The sequence below is a fragment of the Ascidiella aspersa genome, chromosome 7 (assembly GCF_963924565.1).
Source record: "Ascidiella aspersa chromosome 7, kaAscAspe10.2, whole genome shotgun sequence".
In the NCBI taxonomy this organism is placed as follows: Eukaryota; Metazoa; Chordata; class Ascidiacea; order Phlebobranchia; family Ascidiidae; genus Ascidiella; species Ascidiella aspersa.
The window spans coordinates 26,190,163-26,209,511 of record NC_139453.1 but is presented as its reverse complement, the minus strand read 5'-3'; the positions used below and the strand labels follow the sequence as shown (position 1 = coordinate 26,209,511).

The window sequence follows — 19,349 nt, the reverse complement described above, 5'->3', positions numbered from 1 at the left end:
TAATTTTTATCAACCTAAACTGCGAAATTTTTGCGTTAATCGCCTTTGGAAAAGTCTTTTCAGCACAAAAACGAGCCGTAACTGACTAAAAGTTTTACTTCCTGCGTTGCACAAAAAGAAAGCGTTAACGTTAATATGTTATGTTAAATTTTGCCTTCTATCAAAAAGTTCTACAACACACTAATTCATTTTTTGGATCTGCAGCGTCAGTTTCAATTACCTTCAACATCGCTTTCTGGCAAAAATGCACTAACGAAGCAAAACTTGTACCCTCCTTTGTATATTAGGATCCAAACTCTAGTCAAGTTAGCTATTTTTGTGCAAATGTCTTACTGTTGTCACTACAGAGACTTGTTGCGTGCAGCGGAGAGCATCAGAGAACGCGTAGTTTTAACCAAGCTTGTCACAAGCAGCGTTGTCAGTCGGGCCTGCGGAAGACGTGTGTTCTTCAAGGATGAAACCTCCCAATGGACTGGGTCGTTCAAGGTGCGTGGGGTATGGAACGTAGTAGAGAACTTGCGAAAAGAACACCGCCTGGCCAGTTGTTTGATTGCAGCCAGCACGGGAAACCACGGCAAGGCACTGGCTTACGTAGCGCGCAATCTCGGCCTGTATTGTCGCGTCACCATGCCCGAATCCTGTTCAAAGCGTAAGAAATCACACATATCCGACGCCGGCGCCCTAGTGTCGACATTTGACGGAAGTTATGAACACATGCGGCGGCAAATAGCAAGAGCATGCGCTTCAACGCCCAACTCGCACTTCGTGTCTTCTTCTACGCCGTTACTGATTGCAGGCCAGGGAACAGTGGGCGTAGAAATCATGCAGCAGCTACCCACCGCAAATTGCGTCATAGTTCCGGTGGGAAGCGGGGGTCTTCTGGCCGGGGTGGCCCTGGCAGTGAAAGCGGTGAATCCCCACGTGTTGGTGTACGGAGTTGAGTCGGAGGTATCATGCTCGTGCTACAGATCGAAGAAAAGCGGTCGACTTTTTTCCTACGAGGAAATGCCGGACTCGGTGGCCGACGGGATCAGAACCAACCTCTCAGCGAACGCGTGGCCGATTGTTAGGGATCTGGTCGATGACGTTATCCTGGTGACCGAGGAGGAAATTCGCAGCGCTTGCAGTCTTTACCTGAAGTACGAGGGTCGGAGGATCGAACCCTCCGCGGGCGCGGTGGTAGCGGCTTTGCTAGGACAATCGCTCTGGAGCGCCATTGGCATGAATTCTGAAGTTAAGGATGTCGTGGCTGTGTTGACTGGAGGTAATGCTGACGATGGCTAACTGCTGCTGTTTTTAGCTGCACGTATTTCGGCGAAGAATCTAGTGTTTGACGTAGCGCTTATGACTTGAGTGTCAAGATTAGCTTTTCACGGTAAGGGTGCTATGGCTCTTATATCTTTATACGTGCAATTAAGATTAACTAAATATAGATTTAATTTTTTCGTGGGAATATTTGCAGTTGCTTTTTTCAATGATTATTTATAGCCATGTTAGATTTACCTTATTCCTTTATGATATTATTCAGCTGGTGTTTTTAAAATATGCTTTTATAGTGTTACAAGCACCTAGGCCCGCGTTTAAAGTAGCCTATACGTGTGTTTGACTTTTTAATTGCTTTATGTATGCATTTCATTGAAGGTAAAAATATACACGAAAAAGCTTTTTGTCGTCGAAAAGTTTTAAATGGCGAAACATACCACTATCGTTCTAGTTTCTTTTAAACTCTGCATAAGTTTGCTAATGTAAAAAATCATGTTTTAAATACATGGCTTAACTTAAACTTTAATAAACAAACGCTCAAAATGCGTCGATATTTAATTTTTTTTAAAGGCGGTCGCATGAGGCCAGCGTGAGATCCACGATGTAATATCATATCATTTCTCAATTAATTGCTTATGCTTTAAATCAGTGCGAACTTGCTTGTGAATTGCGTGAACATACATGATTGTTGAAATATCGAGAGAAAACATTCTTTAGCATAAAACCACCGGAACCTCTGAGTTAGTCCACTGCTGTTCGAACACACATATTCCTCTTTATTCATAAATCGGACCTCAAAAATATTGCACTCGGCTTTACAACAGTCGTCACATGACACATTTTCGGCAAGTACTGTGTATTGGCCTAACTGCAACAACATAAAGTTTTTAAGGTTCAAAATTAGACCTTTTTGGTTAAGCTTGAACAAAAGTATACTTTCTTTTTGTTGACACAGACTTGTTTAGCAAACTTTAGATGAGAAAAGTTTAAATATGATTAAACGCGAAAAAATAATATAGGAATAAAATGTAATAGATTTTAGTTAACTAATAAATCATGACTATACTATAAAGTTGCAGACCACAAAACGCGGTAATATTATATAATAATCAATACACTATATAAGCTATACGGTTTGCAAAATTATTTGAATGTTGTCTTTAACGTATTAAATCACGAAATTTTTCCTGTGAGAAGCACAGGAAAAAAATAAACAGGTTCGACCTCAATCTTATTTTAAATAGTTTCCAAATAAAACACATCAAATGTGTGATTTGAGGGGGAATTAGAGATAACGAGATTTTTTTTTATTTTATTAAAGTTGAACACAGTTTTGTTCAAATCCAAACAAAGCTATATTTTCGAATTTGTTCAAACCAAGAAAAAGTTACATTTTCGAAAGTTTATTCACTTTAACGAATATTTTTTCCGAGAATATACTTCCAGCGGTGTTCACAGTATCAACAATGTGGTGTATCACTAATATTTTGACCAAAATCTCTCTCAAATAAAAGAACGACTAATATGCTCTTCTAAACGAATGGACGTTTACTGAACGTTACAAAAGTTAAACGGCTTCTCCCTGGAGTTTTCAACTGTTTCTTATTGTGCTGCCGATGGTGTCCAAGTCCAAAATCGAAGTCAGGGTGGTTGTTCTGGTTCCTAGATTTCTGTCATCCTCATTCTCCAAACTCTGCACTCTCCGGACCAGAAACACGCAGCCCCCGATGAACACGAACCCACCCAAAATGCTGACGATCGGAACCATCCACTCGCGGGTACCGTCTGACAAAAAAACGCACAGGGTATGTTAAGACAGTGGTCAGCAACGGTCCATGGACCCCAGTTTAAGAACCCCTGGTATAGACCTATACTTGTGGCGGCCTGTAATTTGAACTTTTCGTAGTGCTATTATTTTAGGTCTTAATATATGACGTAACTTTGTTGTCTTATTAAATTCTTCAGAACTTCTTGCAGCAAAACAAGCTAAAGGTTCTCACTGAATGAAAGTTGAAATAAATAGTACTCATAATTTTACATTTCTTGTTTTATAAGGCCATGCCGTGATAAAATGTCATTTTTAAGCCGGTCCGCGGTGCAAATCAGATTCTGTGTTACGCGAACAAGGTTTGTTAAACGAGCTAACTAATTATGGAAAGGCTATGGCATACATGAGCGGATCTATAAGGTAGGGAGTACTACGAGGCCATGCTTACACCCAAACTGTAATTTTTGCCTATTTTTACTACGTAAATGCAAAAAAAATGTCGCGCTCACTGCTTATCTGAATTACGTTTTCAGTAGGGTTTAATCAATTTATTAAAAGCCAAAAATTTAGTATTAAAATGACACTTTGGGCAACTTAAGCAATATAAAGTTAATGTTTTGCTTTCTGTAAATCAATAAAATCTCGGTATTGTAGGTTTCGTATTGAAAGTAACAACTGTTCAACCTAAAACTTTAACAAAATAAACAAACTGCAATATACTTTAGACTTTCTTGTCCCAGTCAAAATCAGTCACTATATAGGTTCTAGTTTATAAAAGAGAAATATATTTCGCCAATCTCGGCGTCATCAGTCTCTTATTCAAATAGAAGGAATAAGAGACTGATGACGCCGTGATTGGCGAAATATATTTATCTTTGAAAAACAACTATAGCCTGCACTAAGGTGCGAACTCACGACCTCCGGTCATAGCCGAACCGCCGCTCTACCATCCAAGCTACACAGGCTTAGAGAGGAGTGAGTCGAGAAACACCTGTTTAGTAGTTTCACGATAACTTCTTTATGACGTCACGTTTAAACACAATTTTGTGTCGTCACGTTATGACGTAACTTTGAGACGTCATTTGTGATTTTTTGGTCTCCCCCACCCAAGCAAAACTCCCCGATACGCGCCTGGTATAATATACGATATGCACACTCCATTCTTTTGTAACCAACAGGGCCCGAAATACTAAATCTACCCTTTGTAAGTCACTTACTTGGCTTCACGCAGGTGTAGGTGACGTTCAGGTACTTGTTCATCAGCAATACACAGGGGTCGTAAAACTCATCATCGGACGCCTTAAGCCAGCAAAAGTGGTGCCCCTGGCAGGCTTTCTTCACTTTGTCGAAAACTCTTCGATCACTGACACAGGCAACATCCGACGACGATTTGCATTCCCTTATAAGTTCAAAGTTGAACGTTCAAGCTGGGAGCATTTACTAAGCCTCTTTAAACCTCAAACTTATAACTAGGGTTGTAAAAGTCAGCAAAGCCGTTTTTTGGTGATGTAGAAAGTTGCGAAACTTAAAACAATTGGTGAACTACTCTGTTATAAACTCTCTTTAGAAAGTTAAAGCTATTAAAAGTCATATTTCATGTTTTATGTCATAAAATGTGACATTTTTTTACGCCGACGTCATGGGCGCCCCCCAAAGCAGGGGTTCTTAAACTGGGGTCCATGGACCCCAGTTGAGGGTTACGTGAACTAGTTTTAGGAGGTCCTAATTAAACTATTGGTGTATATTTAAGCAATCAATGTTTTAGCGAAAAGAGTAGGCGATTTAAAAAAAAACACGTTTTTGTACTGAATATATTGACTTCGTTTTATTGTACATTTTTCGGACCGGAAGCAGCAAATTTTAGTCTATTTGTATTATGACGTAAATTTATGACGTCATCTATAAAAATTACTTGCCTATCGTGGTCTATGCGAAGCAAAAAAACGTTTAGGGATCCGCGGTAAAAAAAGTTTAAGAACCCCTGACCTAAAGCATATTTGTAAAACTTTGTGAATTGTAAAGACAATGAGAGCAACGGTATTTGTAAAAGATACAAACCGCTAGGCGATTTTCGGCTGCATATTAACGGGTTCTGTGTCGATAATTAATATTTACTTTGTTGTTTCTGATAGGAAATACCTTTCAGAGGACTTTCTCACCAAACCCCTGAAACAGCTACAATAAATCAACTAACAATTATCAAATACCTAACAAATATAGTAAGTTACTCGTTTTGAAAATTGAAATAAATAGCTCATTGTATAAGAAAATGATGAATGGAAAGACTTATTTTCAAGTCGTTTGACGAGTTAAGTAATTTGTTCGAAAGATTTAAGTCAAGTCAAGTTATTTTACCAAAGCGACTTAAGTCAAAGAATTGAAAAACAGTGATTTAAGTGCACTTGAGGCAAGTCATTGACTTAAATCAGGTGTAGCCAACTTATGTTTGATTGCAATCGACTGAAATATTTTTAGAGACTCGCGATCGACTAGTTCGGTAAAAAAAAGTCACAAGAATACCTATCAAAAACTTTTTTGCGTTAATGGCATTCCAAGCCAGCGATGGAGGTTATTTTTTGTTACGCCAAAAAACGTCTAGTATTAGGCTTGTTCAGCCAACAATTGGTAAATTTAATGTTCTGTTTGTGTGCGACATCTACTGTAATGACGTAAGACATGTTCGTACCCCTGGCATAAATTATTACAATACTGAGCGCTTTAATGAAACATGAACACACATATCTGTGTTTACAACTGAAATCGAATACTGAGCGCTGATGATAGACTTACTCTAGTGTTTCAGTCAATCCATAGTTGGCGTCCAGCACGTAGACCAAGTCGGGTTCGCACAACAATTGTTCAATGGCATCTTCGCATATGATTTTCGTCTCCGCCAACGCAACGAACCCTAAAGCAACAGGGGTTTTACGTAACAGTTATCTTTTACATTGTAGCCATATACGCACACTGGGAAAAAGAAAGTAAACATGCCAATGCGATGAGCAAGTATGACTTAGCGACAGACAGTGGCAGTGATAATTTGACAACAAATCTAGGCTAGCACTAGAGTTTTAAAAAAACAACTGGGAAAATCCCATCCGGGAATGCAACAATTTTGGCGTTACTGCTTACAAGGTGTTTCCCGACTGAATGCAGGCAAAAATTACCACCAAAATTGTTTTGTTTTTTTAATCGTGCTATGAAAATGTATAGAGGTTTTTTACCTTCAAATTTGACGAATAAAATTACAAACACCAGGACAGATTTTGGCGTTTCCATTTTGGTCACAACCGGTACGTAAAGTTTCTTTAAAACTGAAAACGCTAAAATAACAACTGTTAAAAGACCAAAGTGTTTAACAACAACCTATCTGGTTCAAAACAGAGTTGGATTGTGATTATGTATTAATGCTAGTTTAGGAATAAACACTGCTGTTTTTCGTTCATTCACTTTTCTGAAGTATGTTGCAGGTGAACTTAATCCTTCATAGTATACCTATACTCCCTATATAAATAGAATTTGCTTATACTGCTAAACGAGTATATATAGGACATTAGAGTTAACCCAGTGTTATATTTTGCTGGTTTGTCGACCTTTCGTCCCACCGAAAAATTTCACAAACCTAAAGATCGGGCGCTGTTTCGATAAAAATGCCTTATATAATCCAACAGGCAACGCTAACTGATTTTAGTCTTGCACTCACAAATGTGGACCCTCATTGTGTATTATAAACCTGACACATGGATGCAAATGTTTTGTTCATGCAGGATTGTACACAGGAATGTTGTTGTTTTGTCTGCAGGTTTCACTGTCATTGGCGCAGACCGAATGCCATTGTATACAGTTCGAAGTGGTTCGTTTTTTAATGTTTCCAATCCGGTCTAGACCATGACGTTAAAAAGAGTTTGTTTGCACTAGCCTACACGAGCCTGGATTGGAAAAAAACAGTTATTATTTTTTGCCAAAATCATCTTTAAATAGTTAAATTTAGTTCAAGTGTAAAATAGTTAAATTTAGTTCAAGTGTGAAGAAGACCTATGCAGAAGTTAGGCCCATTGTTTCAACGTTCCAATACAACAGTTGACATTATTGACGTCATAAGGGCATAAGGAATACAAAATTAAAAACATCACTGAGGCATGGAAAGCTGAGTAAACGTTTTCATTAACTATGATTTAAGCATCAGTGGCAGATTAAGGATCATTGTTTGGGGGCACACGAACAAGAGTTCGGGAATGAAATCACAAAGTTACGTCAAAACGTGACTTGACGTGTTACGTCATGCCGTAACGTATTAATGTTTTGCAGAAACGTGGCGCATTTTTTATATTAAAAATACGGAAAACCCACGCGTGCACCTTAGAAACAAAGCTTCATGTACGAACTTATACCAAATTGCATACTAAGGATTAATTGTTGAACAAACATTAACGAATGCAAACATTAAAAACTACAAAATGTTCTGTTTTTTTACCGTTTCGTAAAATTTGAAAAAAACTCAAGTTTTAATGTATTTATATTCTACTATTTTTCAAAGGATATTTGTGTTTTGGTTTACGCATATCCATTGTTTGCAGCACCCAAGGGTAAAGATCTTCATGCTGGTGAAACAGGGGTATTTTCAAATGTGTTTTGCTAACTAAGCTCACTCTGCCGTGGTGTGGGTTCCGGACAGTCTAATACGAAAGTTCTTTTTTTTTTTAACGCAGACCCCATAAATATGTTTGGCTTCAATGTACCAGGGTCAATGTGATTTTTTTAAAAGCTGACGTCTTAGCACACGACAAAGCCCTTAACACACGACAAACTACATGTTAATGTCTCCAAATTAATATAATTTGTAATGAATAGTGCGTATTTCAGTCTAAAATACTTGCGTGTATGTCTATTGGTAAAACAAATACTCTCTTTTCCGAAATTACAAAAAGTTTCGCGGCACACTTGACAATCTCTCGAGGCACACTAGTGTGCCGCGGCACACAGTTTGGGAATCACTGCCTTAAAAACTTTCTGGCGTTTTCGGTCCATGCAATGTGAAACAGAAATGGAGTTTTAAATACATAGTGCTAATTTTTTTCATTAAACTCTTTTATTTTGAAAAATTCATTACATTCCAAATAATGAACTAAATTTTAATTAGGTCTTCGTGGACCCCCTTAAAGTAGTCCACGGACCAAAGGGGTCCATGAGCCCCAGTTAAAGAAACTTTGGTCTTATATCAGGGTTCGGCAACCTATGGCTCTTTATGTGACGCCATATGGCTCATTTGATGAACGAATCTTGCTTGCAGAAAAATCTAAGCTATCATTTTCCAACATGATCTAAAATAAAACTTCACGCGGCCACGACCGCTTTCCTTACTTTATTTTTCCTTTTTTAACACACATAATGGCAAATTTTCGGTGTTTCGCTCGCATCTTTAAGTGCTGGGGTACAAGGCCGTTTACTCATTAATTCAACTAACATCTGACATACAAAAGATAATGTAATCGGAGAAACACAGCCATGCAAACGCACAATAGTTTCTGAAAACAAACAGATGCATTGATCCGGTGCAGTATAGCAGCTCCAGGCGCCTTCTTCACTCGGCTTTCGTTCTCTTTTCTCCCACAGAAGGTCTGAACGCTTTCCAGTGAACGACGATTGCAAAGTTGGTAAGAAGAGCGACCAGCAGAACCCAGCCAACCGTCTCGCGCAGCGTGAAGTGGTTCACAGTGGATTTCGGGATTTCGCTGTAGAGAAAAGGCACAGTTTGGATCTAGTTTTGCCAAATAGTCTTTTTTAAGTTTAGACAAGCTGTGTAGTTATTTATGCTTAGGGCGATTATTTTTTGCCAATTTTTTTGGCTCAAATGATTGTACAAAGTTGAGCGCAAAATACTTTTGTCGGGTCCTTGCTTAGTGGTTGTCGTTTCGTTGTTTGCTTATGAAACATTTTAAATGATATAAGAAGCTCGATATATTTGCAAGCTGCAAGAAAATCTGTAGGCGTTTTAAGTCTTAGTTTTTAAAAACATAACAAAAAGCATCAGAAACACTTGTATCAAGTAGATTTCAAGTAGAACTGTACCGAGTCCTAATGTACCCCAAATTGGTCCGAGTATATCCGTACCGAATCGGTAGAACCCAAACTCTACGTCTACCTGCCCCGAGCATAAGTAAACCCCTACCACGTCAAAGTGTTGTTATACAGAAAAAAATTGTGATGCATCGAAATCTACGTCGCATGATGATGCAGTAAATATTGCGCCCCCTGATGATACAGCAAAATCTACTTCGTCTGATGATTCTAGTGCCTCGGATTAAGTTTCTTGTTGATATTATAACAATTGTGTGTAAAACTGTAAATAAATTTCATTGATTTACTAGCATGTTTAGTGTGACTTGTCGTGTGTGTATTAAGAAAGATATGGGGTAAATATCAGGTACGATACAGGCATGATCTGATGTGATACAAGCATGATATCATATATGATTCATGCACGACAATCTAACTTGGGCCGATGTTACATTTCCTTACATACCCTAGGATAATTACAATGGGGAAGATAAGGCGTGATTATCTTATCATCATACATGGCACGGTGATAAGTCTAGTAAGATCGAACATAATATTTCTGATTGGGTTCCTACCGAGTTCAAGCGAACTCATATCAAGTTTGACGAGTCAAAGTAACACCGAAATGAATACGAGTACCGCCTATCAATTTCGCGTTAATCGTATTAAGACCTAAGTTCGAGTGAACTCGTAGTAAGTTCGAGTTTACCCACACCGAGTCAAAGTGTAAATGAATTCGAGTCAACTCACAACAAATTAAATGTAGCTCGTTTCTATTTCGGGTATGCATTGTTGTAAGTGCACTTAAGTAACTGTTTTAAAATTACTTTACTTAACTTAAGAGTTTTGGGCATAATGCCTTGACTAGACTTAAGTCTTTTGAACAAATGATTCGGTCTGAAATAAAGTGTTTTCAATAAGCAATTTCTGGTAACATTGGGTTATTTATCTTAATGTTCGCACAAAAAAACAATTTGCGTGCTATATGTTGTGTTTTCGTTGTTTTCTAGTTGAGTTATTGCTTATAATCGGACGAGTTTACCTACTTTAATAGTTTAACGTTAATTTCTTATGACAACAGCATAAATTGGAATTGACTTGTTCTAATAATAATGACTTGGCTGGGACTTGACTTGTTATTTATTCCATAAAACTTGACTTGGACTTAAGCTATATTAACAAATAACTTGACTTGGAGTTAAGTCATTTTAAAGTGACTTCTTCACAACACTGCGGGTACATACACGTGGATTTGTACCGTACTCAGTACGAGTATGTTTTTACCTATAACGTATAAGATGATTTCGTTCTATCACGAACCTACCCGATTGCAATTTTCATCCGAGTTACTTCGATGCTTTGTTGAAGAGCCCAGCTTTGGGCGTACAAGGATGATGCACCAAAAACGTGCATTAGCTGGTGAGAATTTCCGACGATATCGAACACACCTGATAACAATACATTGCTGTGTTTAGCTCTTACACTCACCCGGGTAAAGCAACGGTGTATATCTGCAAAATAAATTTTCCCATGTGACAATTTTAATATCGAAATTAAGATAAGGGGTTTCATTAAAACTTGTCGATGTTGGCTATGATGTTACCATCACTAACACTAAGATTTCCCTAATATAGTGGTTCCAACTTTTTTGTTGTCCCGATTTCCTTTCCAGTTATGAAAACTTTCCTAGCAATTTTAGTGTATTACACATAACAACAAACCATATTATAATCATCTGCTATTTGGCAAAATGTACACATTTCTTGAGAATCTATACAGATAAAATTTGACAGGAATCTCCTAATTAACGCCCAAAGCATTTACGAGTAACTAAACTTACGGCTTAAGGTTTATTAGCATTTCATTTTATTCCAAAATAAGAAACTCTATTATATACCTATGGGGTAACTATATATATATTTGACTTCCCGTAAACTCTCAAATGAACTCCACTACAAACAATAAGAAGTATTTCAGTTTAAAACTCACGTGACCTTCATATAGATTAAAAAAGTATTATTGCGTTGTATTTCATGAATATTTTCATATTATCTCATTTTTACTGAATTCTTCAAGAGACAAATCATTTGGTTACGTAGAATTTATTTATGTATAAGTGCTGTTGCGTTTATTTGATTTGTGCTGTTGCGTTTATATGATTTAGAATTAGATTATATCATAAGGAAACATATTGTTCAACTGTGGATTGCTCTTTCTGCTGCTCAATGTTGGGTTCTACCGTTTGTTTTTTCTTGTGATTTTTCTCTTAATAAATAGAGAACCCTATAAAGTTAGGCACCACTGCTCTACAGTAATGGTTTGAAATCGAAAACAGGAAACCTCGTTTTATCCTAGGGTTAAACAGAATACAGTTTAATAAAAGAGCTCTAGAAAACACAATAAAAGTTTGCTATTGACCTGGAAAAAGTCTTTCTGGTATGCGAAGTGAATAGAAGGCACAGGCTAACCCAAAGGCTGCAAATGCATACAAAATGTGACCAGTCAAATCATGACCGATGAAGTGACTTAGATGATCAGGCTGAGATTGAACATTGAAACTGTACCTGGAAAACAAAATAAAATTGTTAGCAGCATTCTAATTGAAAAGAAAATTGTATTTTTACCTATTGTGTTGTCTCTACACGGCAAAATTAAAGTTTATAAGTTATGTATATTCAGCAGGGCTGTGGAGTCGGTTTAGGGATTGTGGACTCGAGTAGTCTTAGGTAGTCTTACTTGTGTCGCAATCCCGAGTCCGACTCCACAACCAGTGGTGGGATTAAATTTTTTTGTCAGCCGGTTCTATTACAAAAGTCACATTTTTAGCCGGTTCTGTTAGAAAAAGTCATATTTTTCGGCAAATAATAAAAGTAGTTGCAAGAACGGGATGCAACTCCAGGTTCCAGCGTATTTAACCGGCTGAATCCCATCACTGCTAACAGTCGCACTAAAAAGAAGTAGTCGTCTTCGCATAACAAGTTGTAGGCTACTTATGACGCAATAATTCAATTTTCAGACAAAAATCACAAAAAGAAAACTATTACAATTATAAAAATATTACAATGATGACTGTTTCTCAAAATCGGTGTATCAGATAAGATGGAAAAATATTTTTGGCAGTAACCTGTAATGCTAACCGGTTCGCTGATCTTATAAAATTTCGTGAGACGGTTCTGTAGAACCGGTGCGAACCGGCTGTCCGAAACTGTTAAGGCCGCAAACTGTTAATTGCAAAGCTGGAGTAGTATATGGTTAAATAGTTTCGAACTTTCATATGTGATACTCCTATAAAAAATGCTGAATATCCACTTTATTTTAGTTGCATAAATGGGTGAAAATTAGGTTGTAGATACGGAGCCAGACTAGGAATTAGACAAAATGCACATTTGACCAGAAGTTGTAACCGACTCCCCAACCCTGGTATTCAGTATCGAAAATGTTTTCTTTAGCAACACCTATTTCTTTCTACCAAAGCGATGGAATAAAATTGTTTATTTGTGTATTAATTTGATAAAGTAATGTTCAAATTTGTCGCAGTTCACTTAACGCATATTAACATCAACGCCATTAAACTATATAGACTCTATATACTCTATAATCAGCAAAAAAGGCATATTGGATTTACTCACCTTAGAATGCACGGAGAGAATCCGACCACACATCCAATCACATGGCTTACAGTGTTGCAAATCCTCCCTAACGTGTAGTTTATGGTTGAGCTCACTAGGGACAACCAGTACGAAAGAACCCAGTAAACGCCAAACGTCTGGAGTGATATTTCGGACAGAGGCCCTGACAAGACACGAAAAACTTAATTTTTAATGCCGAGGCAGTCTCATTAGTCATTAAGACAATGCTTGTAAACAAGTCACATCGTTGTTAAAAAACGTAGCAATATATATATTTTCTAAGCAAGGATCGTTTATTTGTTACAGCTTTAAAACACGAAAAAACGAATCAATAGGATTTTATAATTATATAAGATATAAGCAGCAATGTTAACTCGCTTTCATTTAACATACACGCAGTGATGAAATTAAAATAGTTTTATAACCGGAACTATGAAAAGAATTTAACTGAAACGCATAAAATTCTTAAGGATGACGTCACAAAGTTGTGCCATAACGGCATGTCAAAAAACAAGTAAGTCATGTACAAATATGCAACTAAACGGCACAAACATAATTTGAGGACATGGCTTCGTAAAAAAGAACGTATGTGCGGATATGCCTAATTATGTTACAGAAACGTCTTTACCGCAGCAAATATTTTACCAGCACGCAGTTCCGGAGCGTTGCGGCTTGCTTTCACCACTGCATACAAAGCAACACTATAGAGCACATACACTCCGTACAACAGTGTTGAAAACAAGTCATTTTTAAATGACTTAAGTTCCAGTCAAGTCCTTTGCAAAAATACCAAGTCAAGTCCGAGTCCAAGTCAGGTCCCAGTCAAGTCAATTTAAAATCATGTCATTGACATCAAAGTAAACATGTAAACTATTAAAATTGGTAAACTCGTCTGATCATAATATTTGAGCAACGATTTAACCATCAAATAACACAAACGCAATGTACAGCAAGGAAGTGGTTTAATGTGCAAAACTTGAGATAAATGGTAATGAAAAACACTTAGTTTAATTCCAAGGTGTTTGACAAAAAGGCTTAAATTCATGGCCAGGTCATTATTCCTAAAGATTTAAGTCAAGACAAGTCAAGTCAGGTCATTGGAAAACAGTGATTTCTGTCGTATACTTACAGTCCCAGTAGTGCGCCATGGGGCAGAGGTAGCTTTCGAAGGCTCCCCTCAGCGCGAAGCTGAACACGTAGATGGTGGCGACGTCGAACGAGAAGCAAGCGTGGCAAGTTACTCCAGAGTGGGAACAGAACATGTGAGCTACAGAACTGGCCAACAACATGATGCAACAAGCTGATACACAAACACAACTTAACGCTCTGGAGAACAATCGGTTAAAAATAACACAAGTCAACTGCCCAGTCCAAATCAATAAAATAAACCCGAGGGCAAATAAAATAAACCCGAGTCCTAGTCCGGCTTAATGTGCGATTTCGTCATTTAGTCCGACTCCGACTCTACAGCAAGTATTTCACCAATTTACGTAACAAAATTAAGGTGGACTTTCAGCATACGCCTCACAAGAGTGTCAATATAATTCATTTGCTAACAATACACGGTTGGAAAATAACCTCCATTTGCCATCCACCTTTACAATTTAGAGTTTACAGGCGGCCATATCAGTTTAAAACGTTGGTGCTGCGCACGTCGGACTCGGGACTCGGGACTCAGGTAGTTTTACATGGTCTCACTCAAGTCCCGAGTGCCGAGTCCGGAGGCTGGCTATATGTGCGATTTTGTCGTTTACTCGGACTCCGACTCTATAGCAAGGATTTCACTCATTTACGTAAATAAATTAAGGTTTATAATCAGCAATCCCCTCATGGTTTGAAAATAACCTCCATTGGCCATCCACCTTTACAATTAACAGTTTACAGGACATCAGTTTTAAAATTTGGTACTGGGCATATGTCGGACTCGGGACTCGGGTATTACGTGGTCTCACTCCCGTCCCTAGTCCGGCTCGGACTCCGCAGCTCTTGGAGCAATACAGGCGAGCGTTGCTTACCAATGCCATGAGCAAAGAATGGATAAGTGAAGGTTTCCAACGTTCCGTCGTGTGTGAAGTATAAGTGGCAGTACTTGTAGACGAAGTGGACAAACGGAAGAAAGTGTGTCCAGAATTGTAGAGTTTCATTTGTAGAGTGAAACACGCTAAAAAACAAAATTTTGTTAATATTTTGTTAAAGAAAGGTTTTTAATCGAAAAGGTAACGCCATATTATTTTCAGAAACCTGACGAGTATAATAGTTTAAACTTTAAACTGATGACTTGACTTTCGTACCACGATGTTATTGTCTTTCTAAATCAGGGGTTCTTAAACCGGGGTCCATAAACCCCTTGGTGGTCCGCGAACCAGTTTTAGGGTGACCATGAAGGCCTACTTAAAATATTAGTGTATGTTTAAGAAGTAATCTTTTTTTAAAGAAAACCGTTAGATTAAAAATGAGACGGTTTTGCACTGAATCCTATTTAGACTCCATTTCACTTTCACATTTTGGACCAAAATCAGCAGATTTATAAAGTCTCTTTGTACTGTGACGTCAATTTTGGATTTTTTTTACCGACCGTGGTCCACGCTAGGTTAAAAAAAAGTTTAGGGGTCCGCGGTAAAAAAAGTTTAAGAACCCCTGTTTACAATTGAGCTATTGGTCTAAAATGTTGCAGGTAAAACTATTAGTTGTTTTGTTAGTTATTTCTTCGTTGAGTTGCTACCCATAACATTGGACGAGTTTATCAATATTAATAGTTTGTCATTTAATTTTTATTTCAATGATTTGACTTGGACTAAAGTTCAAAACAATTTGTTCCCCACACTGGGCTTATGCATTTGAATTAAATGCATTTTTTAAATGTATTTATACTTTTTACGCGTAAATAAGATTAGCTTGCTAATTGCTAAAGTTTATTTTGTGTGATCTTTTAAACACCTTTCACAGTTTTATTATATTAAAAAAGGTTTATAGCAGTAATAAGATGTGCTTATGTAAAAAAACGCTTCCATACGGACACAGGTTGTAGTTTGCAGGACTTTCTTCCGGATTGGCTACGTGTAACATTGCAAAACTAAGGGTTGTTCAGTATAAAGAAAACTAAACATGTTACAAAACACTTTAAAAACAAAGGTGTCCTGCTACCTTGCTATGTAGTAGGAGAACGGTTGGTTGGGCGGTCGGTAACCCTTAACAATAAAACGCCGGCGCAGGGGCTCGTCCACCGCTGAATGGCTGATCAAAGGCTTTTGCGAATACCAAGCAACATCTTTCTTTGGCTTATTTTGGCTACAAAAAGAAAGGTGATCAAAAAACATTATGATTATTAGTATTGCAATGACTTGATTTAAGCGCAATAACGTCAATGCTTGTACATTACTTGACTTAAGGGGAAAATGACTTGACTTGACTAGTCGTTTGGACGAATGACTTGAGTAAAATTTAAGTCTTTTGGACGAATGACTTGAGTAAAATGAAGTGTTTACATTATTATTTTTTTTTTATTAAAATTGAATTATTTATCCTAATTTTGCACATAAAACAATTTGCTTGGGGTATTTGGGTTTTTGTTGTTTTTTCATTGGACGGGAATGTGTGATTTTCATGACAAAGACCCGAATTAAAATTAAATTGAATTGCTCCTATTATGACTTGACTGGAACTTGACTTGTTATTTATTCATAAAAAGACTTGACTTGGACTTAATGACTTGAATGGGACTCAAGCCATTTAAAAGGACTTGTTTAAATATCAACTATAGTCTTAAAATTGACTCTAAGCTATAACAACGTTCGGGTAAGGCCCACAACTCTTTTCAATCGTGTGTGCATCAATTGTGAATGTTAGTCGGAACGGTTTCGGAACAGGGTTTCGATAAAAATTGCTGGTCAACATAATTTTTGCAGTTACGCCGTATTGGCAATACAGTGTTCTTTGTTCCTGGTCATGTCCATTTTTCAACAGGACATTACGACCTTTTCTTTAAGGTATTTAAACTAATATTTCAGTCGCATATTTGTGCACTAAGCCTTTAAAGAGACGCCGCTACCAAAACAAAAACAAAAAACTGGCAGGAAGGGTTAAAAAACGAGAAATGAATCGGTCGTTACATTGCTTCCTTGTCGTTCAATTAGACTCGAATTTCCTTGTCTTGTCAATAACCACAACGATCACAACAAAACATAAACAATATACCTGATAAGTTAATAACAAGTAAAAAAGTGCTAAATAATCTTCTTTTTATTTGTTAATTATTTTTAGATTTTGTGTTGACCCAATCCAATTCAATGCAGTTCCTAGGCCATTCAAAAGTATTGCACATTATGTAAACAAACTTATATTAAATAATAATGCGGTTTGCAAAAACATTTTCTCTTTAAATCAGAATTTTCTAAAACACCAACTTTAACTATTTTAATTTAAAGCATACTTCATAACAGGATATGCTTGCAAACAACTTTTTTGTTAGTTTTGTTTGTACTGTACATAACGTGCAACATGTTGACAGCCCTAATCAAACAAACTTTTAAACCTTTAGCATTAAGTTGTCATTGATTACCCCATTTGTATACAGGTTTTAATTTTACGTAGTTAGCATTACTCTATCTGTTTGTTTAACAAGACTCATGACTTTTTTAGCGATTGACAACTTACAATATTAATTCTACATCTAAAAATGTAAGGGGACTGTTTATCAAAAATTACGTTACAATTTTGACAAGCTCTCTTACAACTTAATCGGGTAACGGATTAAACTTAGGAATCTCAATTTTACATTAGGTAAGTTTGGAAAAAAACCAAAGTAACGTCACAATAAAATATTTACATCGCCCATACAAGGCTAAATATATGTACCTGTCGATCAGACCATTTACTGCTCTTGCGTTTTCTATTTTGTTATCTTGTAATGGCATTCCGTCATCAAACAAAAAACGACTGTTATTCTTTAAGTCTTAAAAATACAGAGATAATTCAATGTATCTTACAGCCGTTTCCTAGATATTGGACTAAAAAAAGATTTGCAAGATGGCTAAAAGAGTTCTATGGCAAACTTTTTTTGTAAGATATACAGATTGACTAACAGCACAGCTTAAAGGGTGACAAAATGTTAGTAGAGCACAGGAAGCAGACTTTATGACGTAAAAAACATATTGAGAGGAAGCCGCAGTTTTACGAAAATGTTTTTTACGAATATTCCCTAAAAAGCAACATATTTTAAATGAAAATCTTTCGAAAAATAGCATAAAAATGTTGTCCAGGATTTTTCTTACGTTAAGTGTAAGTCGTTGTCACAGGCATCACATTTTCATTGCTCTAATTCTGAAACCGAAAATACTTTAGCTATTGACGACAATGTGATTAGAAAAACTCAGTCATATAAATTTAGTTGCTGAGGATCAGATTTGACTTTCAAACTCAAGCAAAACGTTTATTAAACCCGATAGCCAGTGCACTGCAACGAATGACGCCTAAACTTTAGATTGCAAGTGGTGCTTGTCTCCATCCGACGAATGGCCTACAGAGCACATCGCGCGGTTCTACGCAAAGCAAAGTAAGGGTATTTTTAATATGACTCAAGCCGCACTAAATTTGCCCAGAAGACTTAAGTCAAAAATTCAACGTCAAGTAATCTAAAAACAGTCACTTAAGTGCAAATAAGTCGGGTCATTGACTATAGTCTTTACATTAACGTGACAAACCTAACAATCTCACACATGCGTCCTTGTTGTTTTTGCTCGAGATAATTTGGTAAAACAAAGCAGCGGTGTTGAAATCAACTTTGAACACCGAATAACACAAAAGTTAAATTGGCGCTTTTTACAGGGGTGAAAGTAGAATTTTCTTGCCGAAACGATGACAATTTGTCGTACCATAAGGCATGAAAAAATGTCCAAGATGACGTCACAAAATTACGGCTTACCAGAACGTGTTAAACAAGTTATTCTAATGATTTTGGAGTTCTCGTTCAATGTCGTGTACACATATACAACCCAAATCTTGGTGTAAATACATTCAAGGAATTGGCGCGATCGCCTGGTAAAAAAATATTTTTGTGATACGGTGTAGCTGCAAAAAAGATTTTACCGAAAGGCTGTTCCAGAATGTTCGGGCTTACTCTTACCACTTGCTACAAAATTTTCATTCCCAAGAATATATAGCCGCCATATAAAACACAGAGAGCAGACATCAGTACGTTAGGCTGAAAACTGAACAAAACGATAATTTCGATAGAAGGAATCGACAAGTGGTTTGATAAGAACTTTTGATAACTAACTTTAGGACACTCAGACAAGGGTGCTTACTTCTTACAAGTCATAATACTTTGCTTGTGAAGATTCCTTGGTAGAACGACGACAGCGAATTCCTGGGGTCGCGGGTTCGAATCTTACCGCAAATGAGGCCTTTCAAACGGTAATTTCTTATACTTACATAAGTATTTAAAAAACGGCTGTTTTCTGTTGGTCTTTCCGTGGAAGCGTCCTAGTGTATAATGTTAAAGTTTCTCAAAATTAATATACCTACCTTATTGGGTTTATGCGACGCACCGCAAGCTAAGGTTTAAGGCAAATGCAGACATTTTTTGTCGTTATTTTAAAGTTCTATAAACTTCTTAGCCTTTCCATTATTTTAGT

The 19,349-nt window shown here is 37.1% G+C and overlaps 1 protein-coding gene and 1 pseudogene across 1 annotated transcript; one reads left to right on the top strand and one right to left on the bottom strand.

Moving 5' to 3' along the window:
• The first annotated feature begins 324 nt into the window (after nucleotides 1-324).
• LOC146138699 (serine racemase pseudogene) lies at nucleotides 325-1,284 on the top strand (annotated as a pseudogene).
• Nucleotides 1,285-2,213: 929 nt separating this feature from the next.
• On the bottom strand, nucleotides 2,214-6,388 carry LOC146138698 (protein eva-1 homolog C-like). Its single transcript, XM_083394263.1, has 4 exons — nucleotides 6,256-6,388; nucleotides 5,822-5,939; nucleotides 4,249-4,430; nucleotides 2,214-3,048 (listed from the first exon to the last, which is right to left on the bottom strand). The coding sequence occupies exons 1-4, from the start codon at nucleotides 6,308-6,310 to the stop codon at nucleotides 2,855-2,857; spliced, it is 549 nt and encodes a 182-aa protein (XP_083250389.1). The 5' UTR covers nucleotides 6,311-6,388; the 3' UTR covers nucleotides 2,214-2,854.
• Between the last annotated feature and the right edge of the window lie 12,961 nt (nucleotides 6,389-19,349).